The 20,217-nt window shown below is 46.2% G+C and overlaps 11 protein-coding genes across 11 annotated transcripts; 6 read left to right on the top strand and 5 right to left on the bottom strand.

The window, feature by feature from the left end:
- Positions 1–110: 110 nt before the first annotated feature.
- On the top strand, positions 111–290 carry C8R40DRAFT_1001463 (uncharacterized protein; the record flags this gene model as incomplete). Its single annotated transcript, XM_046222762.1, has 1 exon — positions 111–290. A coding segment is annotated over one exon (180 nt), but the record flags the coding sequence as incomplete, so codon positions are not given.
- Positions 291–815: 525 nt separating this feature from the next.
- C8R40DRAFT_1104795 (RNA-binding domain-containing protein) lies at positions 816–2,196 on the top strand. The gene is made up of 5 exons (XM_046228080.1): positions 816–940; positions 1,004–1,329; positions 1,384–1,647; positions 1,708–1,816; positions 1,896–2,196. Exons 2-5 carry the CDS (start codon positions 1,315–1,317, stop codon positions 2,186–2,188), a joined length of 681 nt encoding a protein of 226 aa, XP_046086167.1. The 5' UTR covers positions 816–940; positions 1,004–1,314; the 3' UTR covers positions 2,189–2,196.
- Positions 2,197–2,281: 85 nt separating this feature from the next.
- Positions 2,282–6,244, bottom strand: C8R40DRAFT_1170703 (major facilitator superfamily domain-containing protein; the record flags this gene model as incomplete). The annotated part of the gene is made up of 16 exons (XM_046231583.1): positions 2,282–2,430; positions 2,487–2,504; positions 2,566–2,655; positions 2,717–2,909; positions 2,972–3,071; positions 3,150–3,379; positions 3,447–3,569; positions 3,634–3,718; positions 3,774–3,851; positions 3,924–3,975; positions 4,034–4,062; positions 4,118–4,144; positions 4,201–4,349; positions 4,405–4,481; positions 4,836–5,323; positions 5,385–6,244. The coding sequence occupies 16 exons, from the start codon at positions 6,242–6,244 to the stop codon at positions 2,282–2,284; spliced, it is 2,748 nt and encodes a 915-aa protein (XP_046086166.1).
- An 856-nt stretch (positions 6,245–7,100) lies between these two features.
- C8R40DRAFT_213005 (uncharacterized protein) lies at positions 7,101–8,377 on the bottom strand. The gene is made up of 7 exons (XM_046234362.1): positions 8,157–8,377; positions 8,051–8,082; positions 7,909–7,982; positions 7,803–7,846; positions 7,653–7,752; positions 7,476–7,575; positions 7,101–7,392 (listed from the first exon to the last, which is right to left on the bottom strand). The coding sequence occupies exons 1-7, from the start codon at positions 8,261–8,263 to the stop codon at positions 7,349–7,351; spliced, it is 501 nt and encodes a 166-aa protein (XP_046086165.1). The 5' UTR covers positions 8,264–8,377; the 3' UTR covers positions 7,101–7,348.
- Position 8,378: 1 nt separating this feature from the next.
- C8R40DRAFT_213251 (uncharacterized protein) lies at positions 8,379–10,259 on the top strand. Its single transcript, XM_046234363.1, has 5 exons — positions 8,379–9,211; positions 9,267–9,429; positions 9,547–9,695; positions 9,777–9,937; positions 10,155–10,259. Exons 1-4 carry the CDS (start codon positions 8,492–8,494, stop codon positions 9,879–9,881), a joined length of 1,137 nt encoding a protein of 378 aa, XP_046086164.1. The 5' UTR covers positions 8,379–8,491; the 3' UTR covers positions 9,882–9,937; positions 10,155–10,259.
- Positions 10,260–10,677: 418 nt separating this feature from the next.
- C8R40DRAFT_1170700 (acyl-CoA N-acyltransferase) lies at positions 10,678–11,308 on the bottom strand (the record flags this gene model as incomplete). The annotated part of the gene is made up of 2 exons (XM_046231582.1): positions 10,678–11,184; positions 11,246–11,308. 2 exons carry the CDS (start codon positions 11,306–11,308, stop codon positions 10,678–10,680), a joined length of 570 nt encoding a protein of 189 aa, XP_046086163.1.
- Positions 11,309–11,811: 503 nt separating this feature from the next.
- C8R40DRAFT_213617 (phosphoenolpyruvate carboxykinase) lies at positions 11,812–12,564 on the top strand. The gene is made up of 3 exons (XM_046234365.1): positions 11,812–12,247; positions 12,307–12,510; positions 12,563–12,564. Exons 1-2 carry the CDS (start codon positions 11,899–11,901, stop codon positions 12,453–12,455), a joined length of 498 nt encoding a protein of 165 aa, XP_046086162.1. The 5' UTR covers positions 11,812–11,898; the 3' UTR covers positions 12,456–12,510; positions 12,563–12,564.
- Positions 12,225–14,104, top strand: C8R40DRAFT_1104726 (ATP-utilizing phosphoenolpyruvate carboxykinase). The gene is made up of 4 exons (XM_046228079.1): positions 12,225–12,510; positions 12,563–12,775; positions 12,839–13,441; positions 13,494–14,104. The coding sequence occupies exons 1-4, from the start codon at positions 12,508–12,510 to the stop codon at positions 13,884–13,886; spliced, it is 1,212 nt and encodes a 403-aa protein (XP_046086161.1). The 5' UTR covers positions 12,225–12,507; the 3' UTR covers positions 13,887–14,104.
- Positions 14,105–14,121: 17 nt separating this feature from the next.
- Positions 14,122–17,021, top strand: C8R40DRAFT_1170698 (uncharacterized protein; the record flags this gene model as incomplete). Its single annotated transcript, XM_046231581.1, has 14 exons — positions 14,122–14,322; positions 14,372–14,397; positions 14,450–14,490; positions 14,548–14,560; positions 14,612–14,744; positions 14,798–14,838; positions 14,890–14,986; positions 15,041–15,119; positions 15,170–15,288; positions 15,344–15,437; positions 15,495–15,629; positions 15,685–16,175; positions 16,227–16,293; positions 16,351–17,021. The coding sequence occupies 14 exons, from the start codon at positions 14,122–14,124 to the stop codon at positions 17,019–17,021; spliced, it is 2,208 nt and encodes a 735-aa protein (XP_046086160.1).
- A 457-nt stretch (positions 17,022–17,478) lies between these two features.
- C8R40DRAFT_1104722 (kinase-like domain-containing protein) lies at positions 17,479–18,703 on the bottom strand (the record flags this gene model as incomplete). Its single annotated transcript, XM_046228078.1, has 5 exons — positions 17,782–18,703; positions 17,741–17,749; positions 17,677–17,691; positions 17,526–17,619; positions 17,479–17,496 (listed from the first exon to the last, which is right to left on the bottom strand). A coding segment is annotated over exon 1 (759 nt), but the record flags the coding sequence as incomplete, so codon positions are not given.
- Positions 18,704–18,770: 67 nt separating this feature from the next.
- Positions 18,771–19,777, bottom strand: C8R40DRAFT_1104721 (histone-fold-containing protein). Its single transcript, XM_046228077.1, has 4 exons — positions 19,549–19,777; positions 19,378–19,435; positions 19,103–19,253; positions 18,771–19,020 (listed from the first exon to the last, which is right to left on the bottom strand). Exons 1-4 carry the CDS (start codon positions 19,573–19,575, stop codon positions 18,945–18,947), a joined length of 312 nt encoding a protein of 103 aa, XP_046086158.1. The 5' UTR covers positions 19,576–19,777; the 3' UTR covers positions 18,771–18,944.
- Between the last annotated feature and the right edge of the window lie 440 nt (positions 19,778–20,217).

Here is a 20,217-nt window from a genome sequence, read left to right as displayed (position 1 = left end):
GTAGGGGAATTAACAGAGGTAGCTGTGCTTGTTACAGTTCAACGTTCCAATCAACTAACGGTGAATAAGCGCTGTGGCGATTCGTACCTAGAACGTGACCCGGAATGCAGCTGGTCCGTGCGCATGTTCCGAGGGTATATAAGCAAGTCGCCTTGATTTTCGATTCCCCATCTCTTGTGCTCGGGCGCGCGGTCGCACCAGTGAGGTTTTTACCGAGGTCGATCTATTTTGCTGATTGCAAATTATACATCCGAACCCGTCTGTTAGCTTCGGCTTTCAGCAATTTTTGGAACCATTCTCCTTGCCTGGTGATAACTTTTTGTAGTTTGAAGGTTTTCAGGAGTCAAAATAGCTATAATACTCTGTAAATTACAACTGTTCAATGTTAATTTTGGAATTCACATGAATTTTTAGTGTTTGTTTATGCAGCAAGCTTGAGAATTTTGAGATGGAGATGGAGACTGACACAATTGCATGGTGCCCAAGCTGTGTTTGGTGGTATGATAGACACAGTGAAGGAAAGGTCAATGAGGGCCAGAAGTGAACAGATGGGGCAGGGAAGACTGCCTGGCAGGTTTTTTTTGCTGGTCCCCTTAGGCTCAGAAACCAGGAATGATTGCCCCTGTATGGCATGTGTGTTCCATACTGGTCATTTAGGAATTGGACCTTGACAGTGTGATTTATATCCTTGGGCAAGAATCGAGAACTGGGATGGTTTTTTCCCCTGATTGAAGTTGAATGTTAACAGATATGCGTGAGTGAGTACCCTACATCTCATCGTAACTCATTAGATTACAACGAATAATCTCCACAAGATCAAGTTTTTACTCGCGTTCGTCGTAATATACAGTATAGCAGTCATCGAGATTTGTTCAGTATCTAAAGGGAAGATTTGTCGAGTGTCCATACTGTACATACTTGTTGTATACATTATGATGATCCTATTCGCTGCCTGTTTATCATATATGCATATCGCTACACATCGTCGGACGGAGGATACTGACGGGTATTAAGTTTGTTTGCAGATCTGCGGTCCCCCAGATTGTGTTGTTCATAAAGGACCGGTGCTAGTCCTATCCTTGACCTTTGGGCTGTGCCGTACATACATCATGGCTTGTCTTCATTGAGTGAAGAAGGAGAAGGGAATGGCTGGAACAATGGAGAAAGATCGATACTTTTGCCCAAATGCAAATCACGGGCACTCGCTGACTCAGCCCCCTTCTCCTCCAATTTTCAATTTCGGCTCTTGATTTACACAGTTTCTTCCCAACTATCATCTTCCACTAAAGGCTCTTCGTCTTCATCCACGCAAAAATGGCTTCGCATTTGGTGAGTTTCGTGATATCTACTTTTCGCTGCGAGCATGTCTAACGTGATCCATAGGCCAACATCTTTGGTACCGAGCAAGACCGCGTCAATTGTTCCTTCTACTACAAAATCGGCGCCTGCAGACATGGGGACAGATGTTCCCGAAAACACATCCGTCCGCCGTTTTCCCAGACAATTCTCCTTCCGAACGTCTACCACAACCCTGCCCATGATCCCGTCTGCAAATTGAATGAGAAGGAACTTCAGGAAGGATTCGATGCGGTGTACGAAGATCTTTATATCGAGCTGGCAAAATTTGGGCATTTGTTGGAACTACATGTACGTTGTAAAACTCTTTTCCATCGCTTTGACTCTGATAAATACTTTCTCTAATACCAGGTGTGTGACAACGTCGGTGATCATCTCATCGGGAACGTATACGCGCGTTATGAGTGGGAGACAGAAGCTCAAGCTGCTGTTGATAATTTGAATGACCGGTGGTATGCAGGTACGTGGCCCGAACCATTACATTCTATCTGAATTTCCTCCATTCATATTCACGACAACCTTTTTTTTTCAAATGTCAGGTCGCCCATTGTACGCAGAACTTTCCCCCGTCACAGACTTCCGCGAATCTTGTTGCCGGCAGAACGAGAACGGAGAATGCAACCGAGGAGGGTTCTGTAACTTCATGCATCTTCGACTCGCTTCAAAAGACCTAGTATCGCAACTCCGGGCTGGTCAGCGCCTCGAGCGTAAACTGAACCCACCAGCAGCCCAAGGAGGAGGCGGATGGGAACCTGGGAAAAGGGAGGGCAGAGCAAGAAGTGCTAGCCCAAAACGTGGTGGAAATGGAGAAGACAGATGGACGAGGAAGTAAAACGAGTTTCTCTATTTATCATTATGTAGTTGCTCTACTATGTACTCTAATGCTGCGATTTGGGATCTCGCAACGAAATCTTTTCTTTATCGTCTAAGCTATTTGAGAGCCTTTTTCTCTAGCAATCCAAAACCTGGAGGCCGCCAGGCAAATAACACCTGCGGCGCCGCTCAGCCCAGCGAACAACGTCGGTTGCCACCATATAAATGATGGTGTAAGTAAAGCACCGGCAATTGGTGTCCCTTTCATTGAAGTGAGTTGAGCATCCAAATTTAAACATATGGTCCCAGCTACGCACCTATTAAGCCCCCAAAACCTGTAAATGATCACTGAGCACGGGCACGACAACACTCAAGAAAAGAGAAGGTTGAACTGACTATTGAACGTAAAACAAATGCCCATTCTCGCACCAATTTCCGAGTCTTCCTTCGCCAACGATCCTACCATCGGGGCGAACATGCCCACATCTGGAATGTATGAGTAATGGATACACACATACTCAGTAGTACACGTGTACTCTCAACTTACATGCACCCCAGAAAACACCGTAAAGCACCGCAATAACAAAGTATCCACCAGCAGAGGTGACAGTGAGCTCACAGAAGATCAGAATAACGCATATGAACACGGATGGAATGACGATGTTGAATATCCCTAGTAATGGGACCATCATTGGAAAGAGGACACGACCTATAACGGTGGAGGCATTCAATACGGGCAACTAACGAACCAGCCATCCGTCAGTTAATTTCAGTAAGATGGTATACTACAGTTTCAACCCACCAGGTAAAAGGCCAAATTTTCAGACATTATTCCCTTCTCATTTGCATTAAGCTGCAAGAAAAAGGTGGGAAAGAACAAACCCATCAGGTTGAAGAATGTTCTGTATACGGTGCCACATCACAGGCGAGTCGCGCAAAGATTAGTTTAGTTCAGAAGGATATAAGAGTGATACACGTACCCCATTACTACAGCAACATACTGTGGTTCGCGAAAAAAGACTTTCATGTATCGGAAGATATTTCTATCTGTTGACGGCGCAGGCGTCAGCCTCGTCCGAGATAAAAGGATGCCAATACACAAAATGCCAGCATTGAACGCAGCACTTATTCGAACGGCAGTCTGAAATCCGAGTCTTTGGAACAGCTTGTTTAACATGATTGACTGCAAAGCAGCTCCAACGCCCGATCCCTAGGTACACAATGTTAGTGTTCAAGGGCGAATTGAAGGAGAAATGATATTAGCAACATATACGCACAGAAGCGACAATAGCCATTGCTAGTGTTCGTCGTCTGTAGAAATACTGCGAGACTACTGCGATCCCAGGGACATATATTAAACCGATACCAAGACCAGCACCAACGCCTTGAGCTAGAAAAATCTGTTGCGCAGGTCGTGTCAGCGACATTTCCAAATGATCTGAAAGGCTCCCAGAGTTATAGTACCTGATAGAATTCGCCAGGTTGGGCCAGAGATAACATGAAGAGACAGAAGACGAAAATAATTGAACCGCCGATGATGAGATGATAACTACAGATTCGAGAGTTCAGTTTTAAATGACTCGATATTGTTTTGATATACCCACAAGTAACCCGAGTCATAAAGTCGGCCTGAGACAAGGCCACTGGACATCACTAGCCAAAGTTGCATGCTACCGACCCAGCTGAACGTAGGGTGAAGTGGTCGATCAGTACATGCGGATCACATATATAGCAGATAGCGATTCACCACTAACCTCACTGTTGACGATGAATATTTCCCTTCCATGTAAATTCGAACATAATAATCTTGAAAGGTTTTCAGGAATCAGTCATTGAAGGCGTGTTAATTCACTAATAGTCTCACCATTGAAGACTCCATAGGCGTTGGTGTATCTAAATTGCGTTAAGACGCAAGTTCCAGATATGAAGCATCCCCTTTACAACTCACCCAAACGTAGAGAACTGTATCAACCATCTGAAAGCGAGCCGCGTGAGAGAATAGTTGAAACAATGACAAGCAGACAAGCCTACATGGCGAACACAGTAGTCCAAGCCTGCAAGCCACCTTCTGGGTATGTTACTGCCGCTCGCTTTTCATCGGACTGGCCGTTCTTTGACGGAGATGCATCAGCATTGATGACTGTTTCTGCATCTTTCTCACAAGGTTCGTTTAAAGTCGCCTGGTTGCACAAAATTCAGATCTATCTCGAAAGTGGACCAAAAAAATGTGCTCACCATGTTGAACAAGACACAAGCCAGAAGTGAGAATGTGAAAGGTCCAGGCTCCACGACCAGAATGCGAGGCCTCTTTTCTAAGAATATGAGGGGTTGTATACGAAAATGTGTGAATGGAGGATGAGTTTATGTACTATACGAAGATGCCTCGTGACGAATATGACTTCGGATAATCGATGGGCCGCTTGAAGAGGCGACGAAACCGCAAGGGTGAATTGTCAAAACGGAGTCGAGAGGACGCTGGGAAGTTCTGTTTGAACAAAATCCACTATACTGGGATAGGATAGGAAAGGTATGTTCGAATGCACCGCAAAGGAGTGGGCACGGAACTTACTAGTAGTCAACATGAGTCCTCCGTGATCGCAACTGAAGCTCCCTCCCAGCCTTGAGAATGGAGAAGCTGAAGAAAGATCACCCTCAATCTGCTTCACCTCGTGCACCGTGACGGCCAAAGCGGTCGCAGAAAAGAGCGGTATTTTCCACAGCTCCGGATGCAGATATTTGTGAGGGGTTGAGAAGCAAGGTCCGCCAAGGTTTCCAGACCCAGAATTCCACATTTTCTTTGAAATCCGCTGCGTTGCGTATCGGACTAGACGATGATGGCTGAGAAGCAAAGGAAAACAAGACCAAGGCTGTAGACGTTTGAGCATCATCTCCATCCATATTCGGGACGGGGAATTCGGTGGTAGCTCCTAGTTTAGCATCGATAAGGACCCGTTTGTCATGCAACTGACAGAGTGCCAGGCCAATTTTAGAAGGGGCATTGGTTTTGTGAACAGGAGGGTGGATGACTCTGACCACACGAATGCGCAGATCAGCCTTCGGGAACGTCGACAGAGTTGAACATTCTTTCTCCCACAGAACGAGAGAGGTGTTCGCATGAGAAAGAAGAGAGGCTGCATGAGCAGCGAGACCATTCCTACCATAGAATACTGATCAGACATTCCCCGAAGCGTCAACTTACGATGAAAGACATATACCGAGCGAATTTAGGGCTCCTCCCAAACGAATTACTCTTCTGAGGACTCAATTCCAATCCCGATTTAAAATCCGTGGTATCTACTGTCTCCGAATCTGAAGAAGTCTGTAGGACAATACTGGCCAGCTCAGCTGCACCATTCTCCGTGGAGAGATCGATGGCTCTAGCCATTCGCGTTGTAGCAATCGTTCGAAGAGGCTTGCTCGGCGTAGACACCGATATCGGTGGTGGTGGCGGGGGTGGTAGAATTTTCTGACCGGGGGCAGGCTTTGGTGTTTGAAGACGAGGAGGTGCTAATGATTTAAGCAGAGGCTTCGCCGGAGTCTTGGTCGAAGCAGGGTCCTGTCTTGGAAATAGAAGAGGAATTTTGGGCTTTGAGAATGATATGGGTTTTGTCGAAGAAGATGCGGACGGGATGGATTGGTTTTCGTGGAACACCGGCTGTACTTCCTTGGAGGCAGGAGCAATCCGCAAAGATGGGCTATGAAACTTGGTCGAAAGTTTTGTCCCTGAAGAGGCAACAACCTTGCTAGTCGGTTTCTTGGGTGTAGATGCAATACGACGAGAGCCTTCAGCGACCTGGATTAAGGCAAGCTGAGGATCGAGCGTGAAATCTGGCACAGAAACCAGGGGACGCGTGGCAGTAGATCTGGAGTTCGAAGACGATTCCGCTTTACGGGGGTCGTGATTATCTGTAGCTCTGTGCTTCTTGGATGTATCGAAAGCCGAACGAAAGGTGGGTGGCGCAGCTTTTCCAGGCTTCGAGGGAGGTTTAGAGATAGCAAAGCCATCTGGTTCCAAAAGATTGCCACTGTCAATCCTTTTTCGTTTGAGAGCTGGTATAGATGTATCATTCTGCATTTGCACGGCACGTTAGCAATGTATCCGCAAGGACTCAAAAGTAATGGAACTTGGAGTAATTGTTGTGACGTAACCTAGGTCCTAGTGTGACATTCACACGTGCATCTCATGCGCAACCTCTTAAAAACGCGTTCAACTTTCTAGCTGTTACAGTACATTGGTATCTGACCGCATATATGCATATAAACTACTCCAATTCTTCATCGCGCTCATCAGCAGTAACAGGTTTGAACTCGTATTCATCGTCTTCTGGGTCGGTGCCCAGAACATTATTAGGCTTGAACTCGGTGTCGTCTTCCTCGCTCTGGCGGCTTCCACCAACAGTCTCTGAGGGTAAATCCTGTTAGAGTTTGGCTAAAGCGGTGAACACCGAAACACATACCATTAACCTTGGTTTTGGGGGCGACCTTGACAGGTTCTCGATCTTCGACCCCCATGTCGTTCAACCGTTCAGTCGCTCGTTCCTTGGCTTCTTCAGATACGTTCGGGTTTTTCAAAGTTCCTTTCAAACCGGCGGCGACACGCTCAGAGCTTTTTTGAGAGTCTATGCGGGTAGCCGATAAGTAGATGACGAGGATACAAGAACGAAGATACGAACTGTCAGACATGTTGTACACAAGGTAAGAAATATGCAGTCTTGGTGGAGGAAATAAGATAGGTGTTGGGTCTATCACTTGTACTTGGTCGTGGTTTATATATGTTTTTTGAGTGCGCTAGGCTGATGTCACCATACATACGTAGGGAAATCGCGAGTCATCGATTCATCGACCATTCTAAGTACGTTTGATGTCATTTGTGAGACGCTGAGTAGCTAGATCGTACAACAGCACTTTGATCATATTCCCGGCGAGAGCAGTTAGACTCTTTTGTTTACTTGATAGAGTAATTACAGCAACTTGATATGATACGGCGCAAGTTGAGGCCAGCAAGTAGAAGAATCAGACAAAGAGGGATATCGATAGCGCAAGGAGGCTACAAGGAATGTTGCAGATCAACAGGGAAGTGGTTGATCGCCAACAGGCAGAAAGAGGCGGACCAAGATGAGAAGACGATACAGCAGCATGACTGATCAACCCCAAACTTGCTTTCACGATCCCAGAGTTATTAGTCTTTCTTCGAGTAAATATAATCGATAACTCGTTGCGTTTCTAAAAAGTTTTTTGATTTTAATGCACTCCCAATTATCGCATGGCATAGAAGATGGCAGATGACATGAGATGAGAACACGCACCCAGAACCGCTTCCTGTGCTTTCCCCATTCCCTTGATCTGTTCGGCTTCACATTCTTCTCCTTCCTTAATGACGGCAGAGTGGAACCGTTTCGATAAATTCTGAAAAGTGAAAGTGTCCAATTCAGTTATGAGAGGAGGAAGACGAGAAAAGGATACGCATAAGCTAAGGTTAGTACCTGTAATTTCCGTTCTTCTTCTACTATCGCCAGCCATAAATTTCTAATACAGTCTTCTTCAGTAGCGTAGTTGATCGTGAAGGCTTGAAAGAGTTCCTCTCTACTATAACTTTAATCACCTCCAGACAGACGAGAACCAGGACAACTCACACAGATCGAGCCGCTTCTGTGATGACTTCAGCTGAGCTTTTGATCTAAACACTCGCAGTAAGTTGAGGGAGGGAAAGGACTAGTTAAAGAGCGCATATATGCATACCTCCTTTGACACCAGCTTCTTTGCACCTGCAAGGAACTTGCGTTGTTGCTCTTTCTTCTTCTTTTCTCGAGTTGCTGGGTATTTTGATTAGAACAAATGGAAATCGACTGAGAAACGGATAGAGCGTATGAGACTTGTTTACCTATATATTGTTCTGCAAACGCTAATTGAAAACTGGAAAGCAGCCCGGAACGAATTTAAGGATCAGTGCTTAGTAGTGCTAAAAGAATTAGTCTGACCCGGCTCACGCGTTATCCTCACTCCCATTACTCCCATTACTGTCTTGCGACCCCAAGAATGGAAGCTCGTCGTCTTGTAGGTCAAAATCGACTGATTTTCCTTTCCCGCGAGGCATAGCTTTTGTGTTTTGGGGAAAAAATCAAAGTGGTGGAAGTTGAGAAGATTCGGACGCGGTGGTCCGTGCGCTATTTATATACGTTCGCCGGACCGAAACAAGTACAAGAGTATCTACCCCAACGTAAATTGATGAACTTTTCTCTTGTCCTTGATCCTCTCGAAGCTGCTGAGCTCTCCAGAATTTGAACAACCTTACATCACATCACAGGAAAACCATAAAATCATCATGGCTGGTCCAGAAATCAAGCGCAAGACCAACTTGCAAATAGAGGCAGATGAGGATTTAGATGATCTTGATGGTCAGTTAAGCTTCATATCTCGATTCGCAGAGCTCGTATATATATTTCGATTCCTAGATGTCCTTTCCGAATTCACAACCGCATCTCCCGCCAGGCCTACCTCTACTGCGGTACCGATCTCACCATTAACCTCACCGCCCCCACCTCCTCCCACAGCAACTTTCGCCAAAGCCCGACCACGAACGAACACTCGCGTCGATTCAGCACCGATTAGCATTCCGGGTACTGGCGCCTTGCAAAAGGAAGTCGGAATCACAGAACGTTCAGAAGACACAGATGACGCCGATTATATCCCAGAAGGCCCAGAAGATGAAGCAGCACTTTCAGATGCATTCACGAAGGAGCTGGTGAAGAATATGCAGGATCTTATGCGGGAGCTGGCAGACGAGAAGACACCGAAATCAAATGAGAATGAGGAAACGGAGGAGGGTGAGGCTGAACGTTTGATGAAAGCTGCTTGGGAAGCTATGTTAATTGAAGGCATGAATGGTATGACTGAGCCTCCGCCATTGCCCTCGACGTCAAAGTCGACTGCGGCTTCAACATCGGCTTCTGGCGGTGCAGCTGCTTCCGGAGCTGGATCCGATTTTCAGAGCAAGATCAAGCAGACGATGGAGAAGCTCAAAGAGAGCGAAGTTAATTTGCAGGCCTGTGACTCCTCGTTCTTCCGTTTATTCGTTTATTCATTTGTTCATTTTGTAGAACTCCTCTTCGTCCACTTCAACTGGAAAGCCCGAATCTCTGCAAGGACTACTCAACTCACTCAAAGACCTTGGCCTAGACGATCTCGATGCAGACGGAGATGGAGTGGAAGACGAGGCCGAGCTCGCTTCCTTCCTGGAATCTATGATGGGTCAACTGATGAGTAAAGACGTGTTGTATGAACCTGTGAAGGAGTTGAATGAAAAGGCGGGTATCTGCTACTTACTACTCCTCATACATATCCCCTAACATTCCTACATCCAGTTTCCCCCATTCCTAGCCAACCCACCCACTCCGCTCTCCTCTGCAGACCAGACACGATACGAGAAGCAATACGATTGCGTGAAGCGCATCGTGGCCATATTCGATGATCCTTCGTACAAAGAAGGCGGGAGTGAGGGGGCAAAGATCGTTGATTTGATGGGACAGGTGAGTTCCACAGAAATATTCAGTTATCCTATGTATCTGATTGGTAAATATATCCACCTCCCTCTTTCTCCTTTCTACCAGCTACAAACATACGGCAACCCGCCTGAATCGATAATGGGCTCTGTTCCACCTGAACTCATGGGATTGGGTCAGGATGGCCCGGACGGACAGTGCATAATTTCGTGATCAGCGTTAGAACCAGAAACCCCACTCAACCTTGAAGCAAACCGTATAATTCAAATGTATGTAGGATTTTATCTCGATATGTATATATTCCTCAAGCTTTCGTTCAATGTATTATGTTCAATTCTAACGTTCGGTCGCTTTGCCCAATCTTCTTTTTTTTCGAAATCCTGGAAAGATTATCGGAAGCTTTTACTCTTTGATACATCTAGACCATCCCTCGCTTGTTCTCGAACTTCAACGCTTCAGCTGTCAGTACTGATTATTCACGGTCAGTTATCAGTCATTCCGCTGACGGCCCGCATCTTAAGCGGAACGATACAAGGCTCAAGCTGGACGTCCGCGAAAGGGAAGCCCGTTTGGATTGAGCTGGGCGGTCCTTTTGTGAGACTGAATGTCAGATTATTACGGGGCAAACCGGGAACGATAAGTCGACCTGGAATTGAGGAGCAATGGGGAGCAAATAGAGAGGTATAATGGCGGTAAACTATGGTTATTGGTTACCGTATAACGGGTCCTACTATCAAGTAACCGAAAGCTTAGACTCGTCACAACGACAGATATTTCGGCCGAAGATTCGTGAAGATTATTGACGAACAAGTTCAAGTTCAGGATGGACCAGTGGCGTGCTGGGCTACATTTGTTATCTGTGGAGGCAAGTTGCACTCTATTCATTGATACCCAGCTCACATATATATAGATTAGCATAGGTAAACACAGACTTTCCATCTCTATCTTTATACAATACATAGTACATATGAAGGCTCCCAAAAGAAATATAACTCCAAAAAGAAATCCCCTATGCAGTGATTTTCCCAACCAGTACGTATGCATCTTTACTCTCGAACAAATCATTGTTTCCCACTACCGACTTCTGCGCCCAGAGAGGTGGATAGGTATAAACATTTTTCGCCACATATGGCTTGCCTGAAGGTGAATTTGGGGCTGGCAAAAATTTCATACCGATGCTCTCGTAGAACGCCTGCGCTGGAGTGTTCGATGTACAAACGTGGGTGTACACAGTAGGAACGGGGGTTGATGGGTCTTTGTGTAAAGATGCAATGACCTCCCACACCAAACGCTTAGCGAGTCCCCGGTGCTGATACTCGGGGAGTACCCCAAGGGTGAGAAGCTGAATGTGAGGCTCCAGAGACCCTATTAGGTTGCTTGACTTGTGAAGAGAAGCGGAGACCCATGCAACTGGTTCGCCGGAGGATGGTTCCAGGGCGATCAGACAAGAATACGAGTTCTGGATGAGTAGATGCAGAAAGAATGACGCAGGGTAATTGACTGGCACCAGCGTAGCCTGAATTAATACGGGGTTATAGGTGGTGCCCCTCAACCCATTGAACGACAGCACTACTTACATGCAATTTCTTGATCTGCTCAATGTCTGCAGAAGCGAGCGGACGGATGGTGAAATCAGACATGAATTAACTGACTGACAACGAGCGGTTTACTTGCTCTCTTATAAGATGCATTCATGTTTGTTCGATCCTATCCATCGGAGGAAAGTAGAACTGAACTGAATATGAATAAATATCCGGGAGGCTAGGTACTAGCTGGTACAAGGCGCGGGGTGCCGCGGTGTAACGGCAACTACGGCCGAAAGACAGAAGCACAGGCATGTGATTTCTCCGGACGGTGACCATCTGTGACCATGGTGTTTTGGGCCAAAGAAACAGTCCAGAAACAGTCCATTGTGCTTCGTGTCAGTGCCAGCTTTTGGGCATTGCCCACCAGAGCATCCCGTTTCAACCAATCCGGCGGGCGGAGACCCTCTTTTCCTACCTTTTCCGACAATCCTTGGGCACTCGGGAAGAACCGCTTTGAGCCAATTTCCTAATCCGGAAGGGAATGCGCTACAGATGGCTAGCTATAAAATGCCTCGGTTTCAACTCTAGTCGTCACGTTGTTTTTCCTAGTCCTTTGCGGAGGCCATTCTCTTCTTACTTTCCAACTTCCACCATCATGCCGATCCAAACACCTTACGTTACTCCTCATATTCTCCACAAGAACTATGCCCAGTCCTCCGATGCTGAGCTTTACTCCAACCGTAAGCATTTCGATCTCATCTAAAATCCGTTTTCCTGATAAAAGTTTGTTCATAGTCATTGGCAGGGAGCTCGAGTTCTTCTCCCAAGCTGGCTTTGACATGGACAAAATCTACTTGAAGCGCAATGCTCCGGTTGCCCAGCTATATGAAGACGCCATTCGCAACGAGGGTGCCATTCTATCGTCTTCTGGTGCTCTCATCAACTTTTCGGGTAAGAAAACTGGGAGGAGCCCCAAGGACAAGCGTATCGTATACGAAGATACCTCCAAGGACGACATATGGTGGGGCTCTGTCAATATAAAATTAGATGAGCGTATGTCGTGTGATCCAATCGGCCTGTCTTGCCTTTGCGCTAATTTCTAATATGCATAGATACCTTTGAAATCAATCGTGAACGTGCAATCGATTATCTCAATACTCGAGATAATGTTTACGTCTTCGACGGGTTTGCTGGTGTAAGTTTCGATGTTTCCTCTGCACCTGCGCACAACGCCCCTAACATCGTCTTAGTGGGATCCTAAGTACAGGATCAAAGTCCGGGTCATTTGTGCCAGGGCCTATCATGCTCTCTTCATGGTATGTCACTGTCTCTTTCTTTCCGGATCTTTTCCATTTAATTGTATCATAGAACAACATGCTCATCCGACCAACGGAAGAGGAACTTGCCAACTTCGGCGAGCCTGACTTCACAATATACAATGCTGGCCAGTTCCCTGCCAATCGTTTCACGAACGGCATGTCCTCGACAACATCCGTGGAGATCAACTTCAAACGAATGGAAATGGTCATTCTTGGAACAGAATATGCTGGAGAAATGAAGAAGGGTGTCTTCAGTGTCATGGTACGGATCCTAACTCCACTTTTAATCATGAGGCTTCGGATCTTATTTCAACACATACTTTAGCATTACCTTCAACCCGTTAAATTTGGTCAACTGTCTCTCCACTCTTCTGCCAATGTCGGCATCAAGGACAATGATGTAACCCTCTTCTTTGGTCTCTCTGGAACTGGAAAAACTACTCTCTCCGCCGACCCCAACCGGTTATTGATTGGTGACGACGAGCACGTCTGGTCCGATTCAGGTGTCTTCAACATCGAAGGAGGTTGTTACGCGAAGTGCATCAACCTCTCGGCAGAGAAGGAACCTGAAATCTTCAACGCCATCCGGTTCGGTTCCATACTTGAAAATGTTGTCTACAATCCTCTAAGCCGCACCCCCGATTACGACGATATATCGATTACGGAAAACACTCGTTGCGCATATCCTATCGACTTTATTCCGAATGCCAGAATTCCTTGCGTAGTCGACCGGCAACCCAGCAATATTATTATGTTGACTTGCGACGCATTCGGAGTTTTGCCACCTGTATCAAAGCTTACGCCCGAGCAGGCCAGCTATCATTTCTTGGCTGGTTATACATCGAAAACCCCTGGAACTGAAGATGGTGTACTAGAACCGATCCCTACTTTCTCCACTTGCTACAGTGCCCCATTCATCGTCCTTCATGTGAGTTTTCTTGTCAACAATAATTCCGATGGCGATTTTAATATTCTTTTAGCCGTCTCGCTATGCAACTATGCTCGCAGAACGAATGTCCAAGAACAACGTCGACTGCTGGCTCATCAACACCGGTTGGACTGGTGGAAAATATGGCGTTGGCAAGCGTTGCCCACTCAAGTACACTCGCAAGATCATCGATTCCATTCATGATGGTTCTCTCGCCAAAACTCTTGCAGACGGCAAGCATGAAAGTTTCGGCACCTTCAACCTCACTATCCCCACCGAGATCGAAGGTGTTCCTCGAGAATTGTTAAACCCGGAGGTTGCTTGGACAGACAAGGATGCGTATAACCGAGAGGTCAAGAAGCTTGCCGGCATGTTTGTAAAGGCGTTCAAGTTGTACGAAACCGATGTCGATAGGAAGGTGTTGAAGGCTGGTCCCGCTGTTTAAGGACTTAGATGCATACACGTGATATCATTAGTTTATTGACTCTTCATGCGAATGGCTGTAGTTATATAACAAACCTTTACAGCTAATGTAAAAATCAGGTTTACAGTAAAAACCACAGTCAATTGAAGGCACCGAGCGGGACAGTCTCCCGCAGTTATTACATAATTCGTGTGAGGTCATTACAGCTTAAAAGACCTTAGACGGGGTTGTTTTGAATCGTTTTGTTCACAATTTAATGCCACCAACGCCCAATTTTGTAAGATATGGTCCCCATTCTTCTCGTCTAGTCTACTCTTTCTTCACTCTGCTCTCGGCCGGTATCTCTCAACTTCGAGGAAATAATGGCGAGGATGGAACAGTTCATCGTTTGGCAAGGCGAAAGTCAACAGAAGACATAGTCTTTCCAATTCTCATACCCATTCTCGTTTTGCTTTCGGTGAGCAAACTTAATTTTGACTAATTCATTTTGCTCATTCATAGTAAAGGGTCTGTTTGCTGGTTTGACGCTGGGGTATTTGAACACTTGATCAGCGTTTTTGTTGGTTCCTAATGGTTTGTTGTAGTTATATGAGTCTGGATCAGACACAGTTGAACGTCCTCAGTGGTGCGTACCAGCCTTCGATCATGTTGAACAAGCTCTCATAACTCTAATTTTTTTCAGTTAGCGGTAGCCCGTAGGTTTCCATTAATACTTTCGACAATTCCTTCTGAAGAAGATTCTCCAGTGAACAGCGTCAATACGCCAACAAGATAAAACCTATCCGCTCGAATGGACATCTACTTCTTGTCACTCTGCTACTAGCCAACATGATCGTCAACGAAACGTTGCCTATCATCTCAGACCCAGTCCTTGGAGGAGTACGCATGTCTAAAGTTTTACCTCGATTTCACTCTGATTCTGTCGTTCCAAGGGTGTTCAAAGCGTTGTCGTCAGCACAGTGCTCATCGTCATGTAAGGTCATATTTCTTTGCATCCCATGACATGAGGCCTGACGTTTTCTAGTTTTTCGGAGATTATCCCTCAATCTCTGTTCACGCGATACGGTTTATACCTCGGTGCAACATTTTCTGGTCCCACCCGTTTTCTAATATTCGGTTTGGTAAGGATCAGTGTTGAATTGGCTGAATGCTTTAAATTTACCCACAATTTCCAGGGTATCGTGTCTTGGCCCACTGCCAAGCTTTTGGATTGGATCGTAGGGTCAAATCATGGTATTATCTACCGCAGAGTTGGTACGCATGAAAGGAATCACAGTGAATTATCGAGATTGACAAAAGTATAGAACTCAAGGAGTTAATCAGGATGCATTCCTCCTCTTCTCCTCATGGAGGCGATTTGAACCATGATACCGCCGCTATCATAGGTGCTACGTTGGATTTACAGGAGAAAGTCGTAGCTCAGGTATGAATGGGTTTGTCAGGCATCAGTTCGAGATAACTCACATCTATTTTGGCAGGCGATGACTCCACTTTCCGAAGTATTCATGGTTCATATCGACGACAATTTAGACTATACTCTACTGAAACAAATTGTCGAGACTGGCCATAGCCGTAAGTCGTTTCCCTGTAATGCTGTTTGATAGCACTAAAATCTCTCACTAAATGTAGGTATTCCTGTATATGAAGAGGTTGATGTTCCCGTTGCTGCAAAATTAGGCTGGGCAGATTCTCAGCAATCAAAACGCGAGAAGAAGATTATCGGTATTCTACTGGTAAAACAATGTGTTCTCCTCGATCCAAAAGGTATCCTTGCTTTGGACACATGTATGAACAATTCTAACATTCAAAACACGCATAGATGCCACTCCCGTCCGCCAGCTGCAGTTGAACAAGGTCCCGTTCATCCCGCAAAACGAAACGCTACTCGGAATCCTCGACAAGTTTCAGGAAGGACGCTCACACATCGCCATCGTCAGTCGGTTCAGCGTCGAGAAAGCCAAAAGCGTCAAGAAGGCGGTCAAACAAACTCTCACTCAACGATTGAAGGAGCGTGTCGGAATGGATTCGGATAGCAGTGACAGTAGCAGTGATAGTAGCAGCGAGTCGGAGACAGAAGGCTCGAGCACCAAAAGCAAGCGCCGCAGTTTTCGAAAACGCTTCAAGCGGGGAAGCAAGCACGAGAAGGTTGACAAGGATGCCACATTGAAGGGTGACTTCCCTTCTGATGCTGGAAAACCAGAACAAATGGAGATGCGCAAGGTGGATTCTGCTCCTGGTGCATTTGGTATATCGAAGCTGGAAGCTAATATGCCGGCGGATGCTGTACTTACTGAACATGGTGCGGCTGAGGTTAGTTTCAAGAGTTGATTGACATCGATATTCGACTAATTTTATGACTAGTTCTTGCAAAGCTTTGATCCGGCTATTATGCCACTTGGTATTATCACTCTTGAAGATGTCCTCGAGGGTGAGTGTTCCTCAGACTGTTTTCCTGACCACGTTCTGATCTGATCCAACGCTACAGAGCTTATTGGTGAAGAGATATACGACGAATTTGACTCGGAAGGTGCACACGGAGAGCCCCTACCGGTCCAAAATACCATAGTATCCCCTATACTTGTCGCCGGCACCATGTCCTCTACCATGCTCGCCCCGCTTTCCAACGTCCGGAATCTCAACTTTTTCCGCTCCCGCAGCGCTCCACCAACCAAACGTGTCCTCCGTGCCCCCGCAGGGAACTCTGACCTCCCAAGCGAAAAAGATACTACTACTTCCGAAGCGACTATGGAACCAGTCAAAAACGGCGTCACCCCCGTACATGCCGATGGGATACTCAAAGGGAAATCAGAAGGATTGGCTGCTCCCCTTACGTCTGAACCTGCTCCTCCTGCTGCTATCGAAGCTAGGTTGTTGGATAGGAAACGTCGCAAAGCTTCTTCCACTACACAAACTGGGGGTGAAGCGACGCCTACTAGTGTTGGAGCTCCTCGCCCTCGTCAGGGGCCAAAAAGTCGTTTCAAGAGTGGGCCGTTGCAGAAAAACAATGTTGTTTCCGCTCCGCAAGACTCTAGCTCTGGTATCCCCATCCCAGAGATCAGGGAACCTGTGAAAGAAGGGCCCTTATCTACTGCGATGGAGACGGAGGAGGCGAGCGTTCCCGGCGAGCAGCAGGACATGGATGGGGAAACGTCATAACATTCAACCCAACTGGATACGTTTTTAGATACTATAGTTGTATATTATAAGTAGCTCTGATTCAGATGTATCACTATGTGTAAATACCAGACCGTTTAGCTATATAAATGATTGTGGGCACTTGTTCTGATAACACTGAAATGCTGCCACCTTTCTACAGCTTCAGGCAACTAATTCCCTCCTCAGCTTCCCTCCTGTAGGGACATATCTCAAAATGTAAGTATAACCAACGTTCATCACGCTGAAATACCTTGAACAAATTCACGCTAACCTCCACGCTCAAATGGGAACACGATAAACATAATTATGCATGGATTCTATCAACTTCCCTGAGCTTCTCTTTAAGCCAAGGTTAGCTGATCCTTGGCTATTTTTCCAACTTGGTATCCTCCGCAAAGTCGCTGAGATTGGCTGAAGCCTTTTACTGTTCGTGGTTCATACCCGAATGTGGAAGCGTCGTCTCCGATGTGTTCGAATATATGTCCCACTTCACGCGACTCGAGGGCGACTCGAGACCAATGCTTATCATGTCCACCCTTTCGATAACCGAAAAGCTCATATTGAGCAATAATCAAGGGAATAGACGTCATAATTGGACCTAAGGTAAACTATTAGTGAAGACACTATAGAAGGAATGTAGAAGCAAGTACAATTCAGCGAATTTTCGATGACGAAGGTAGTCAAGAAACTGAGATTGGAGGCAAAGAATTTTTTGTTCATTCCAATACAGGTAGATGGAGGATATCGAAAAACAGATCTGTATCACATACTCCCTCCACCATGGATAAGGTGCAACTCGACCTCGCGTGCGATATCACCTTCATACCCCTCAAACTCCCCCCCAGCAAACCACCCCGAGCCCGCATTTCCTCCAAAGTGTATTTTAACTTTTTCCCAGTACGCTGGGCGCCACCCAGCCTGCTCCCAGTCTACAATGCCTACGACTTGTGCGGTGTCGTCCACCAAAAGATTCCGTCGCGTGATGTCCCCATGAGTGAACACGATATCACTATCAACCGGCATTGCTCGACCAATACGAGCAAGGCGTTCCTTCGTTGTAGGCTCTTCACTGTAACTAAACTCGGCAAAACAACCCATCCGGAAGGTGTTGAACGCGGCTTCGCTGGCGAACGGTCCGTAGGTCTCTCCACTTCTAATATGGAAATCTCGGAATGCACCGCAAGATGCTGATCCTATCCAGCCTTCAAGCGGCTCTGGTTGACGAATAGCACGTAGTTCCTCAATCATGTTCCTTACCTGAGCCATGACAGAATTTCTCTGTTCGGATGACAGGAACCGCCATTTACGTTGCAGCATATCTCCTGGCATGTGCTGCATAACGAGGTAGCCTTTACGTCCATCGCTAGAGGTGAAAAAGTCATAGACACGAGGGATAGGGAGCTGAGTGTGGTCCCGAGCGTATTTGGTAGCCTCTGCTTCGAGCTGAAGAAAAGCAGGGTTGCCCACTTTTACTACTGTTCCATCCGGCAACAAGAGGACAGGCCCTCCAGGGAGTTTGAGACCATGTCGAAGTAGATATGGAAGTAAGAGTCGCCGAGGATGGTTTGAAAATAATCCAAGGATGCGAAGGATGAGTCCTAAAAGACCCATGACATTAGACTAAGAGGAGGCAACATTGAACATGCAACTTTAATTTCAATGCCCGAGCGCTTATTTCGAAGTGCTGATAGTTCAGTAATTCAAGTTGAACAAATCCACGACAACCTCAACACTCAGAAGGACACACGATGAACATAATTATGCATGGATTCATACAGTTCTACATAGTAGTACAAAACAAACGAAATAATAATAAAATAGACATGATGACCAAACCATCTGGCAGAAACAAGTTCAGAAAAACACCCAACGACAACGACGACGAAGTCCTCCAAAAATGACTCACAAAACCACCTACGGCGATTAAGCACCGAATCCATAAAGCGTACGACCTGAACGCTTCAAGGCATACACAACGTCGAGCGCAGTAACGGTTTTACTAATGAAAACGGAATGATATACATATATCAGCGTGGTAGATAGAGAATTTGGGATAGTAGGTAGGTAGGTACGCCGCTTACCGTTTAGCGTGTTCAGTGTAGGTGACAGAATCACGAATGACGTTCTCCAAGAAGATCTTGAGCACACCACGGGTTTCTTCGTAGATGAGACCGGAGATACGCTTCACACCACCACGACGGGCGAGACGACGGATAGCGGGTTTTGTGATACCTGAAGTGGGCGAGGGAGTGGCGAGGAAAGGAAAGGAAAAGGAAAGGAAAGAATGCGATTTAGCGATTTACGATTAGCAAAAGGCGAGGAATATACGATGAGGAGTAAAAACACACACACACACCTTGGATGTTATCACGAAGAATCTTACGGTGACGCTTAGCTCCGCCCTTTCCGAGACCCTACACGACAACAAACACAAACCGACAGACAGACAGATAGACAGATAGACAGACACAATCAATGAGTAAAACCATCCAACAAACATAGAGCGAATCCCAAGCAACTAATTCACCTTTCCACCTTTTCCACGGCCAGACATTGTGTTTGAGTATACGCTTATAGAGAGGCTTGGAGTAGCTTGGAGTTGGGGGAAGAAGATTGAGGGTGGCCTGATGGCTCCTGATGGCGGTTGTTGATGAAAGTGCTGGATACAGATACCAGCAAATGAATCGTCGCTTATAAAGGCGCGTTGTTACCACGATCACAAGAGGGATCTTTTTTCAATAAACGGAGTCACGTGGATGTCGGGGCCGGCGACGCGCTACTCTGACTCGGAGTCAATAGGGCAATTAGGTTGTTTCCAACCACCCATCATCCTTCATCGCTCTGTATGTCGCGCAACATAATCAAGTGACGAGTCATACCTGATGTCTCTATTACTCATTTGCGGTCAAACAAACACCTCTCGCGCTATGTTTGTGTTCTTGGATACTGTATGCTCTATTACATCCCTACTGGAACTGCTTGTGCTGGTATCACTCGAGGTATTTCGTCTATTCTAGTAGACATCACTGACATCTCACTCGTCTCTTACGAGATAGCTTCCGGGATCCATTCACAGGGAAATCCGACCTATGTGTATATATACTTGGCTGAACAATTCAATGCTTCAAGTTTTGCATATTCGTTCCAGGATTCGCTTTTGTTCTATGGCACTCACCAAAACGCGGCTACCAAGAAC

This window comes from Lentinula edodes, assembly GCF_021015755.1.
Source record: "Lentinula edodes strain Le(Bin) 0899 ss11 chromosome Unknown C8R40scaffold_18, whole genome shotgun sequence".
Classification (NCBI taxonomy): Eukaryota; Fungi; Basidiomycota; class Agaricomycetes; order Agaricales; family Omphalotaceae; genus Lentinula; species Lentinula edodes.
Note: the sequence above shows the minus strand (reverse complement) of the source record. Positions and strands in the feature narration are given on the sequence as shown.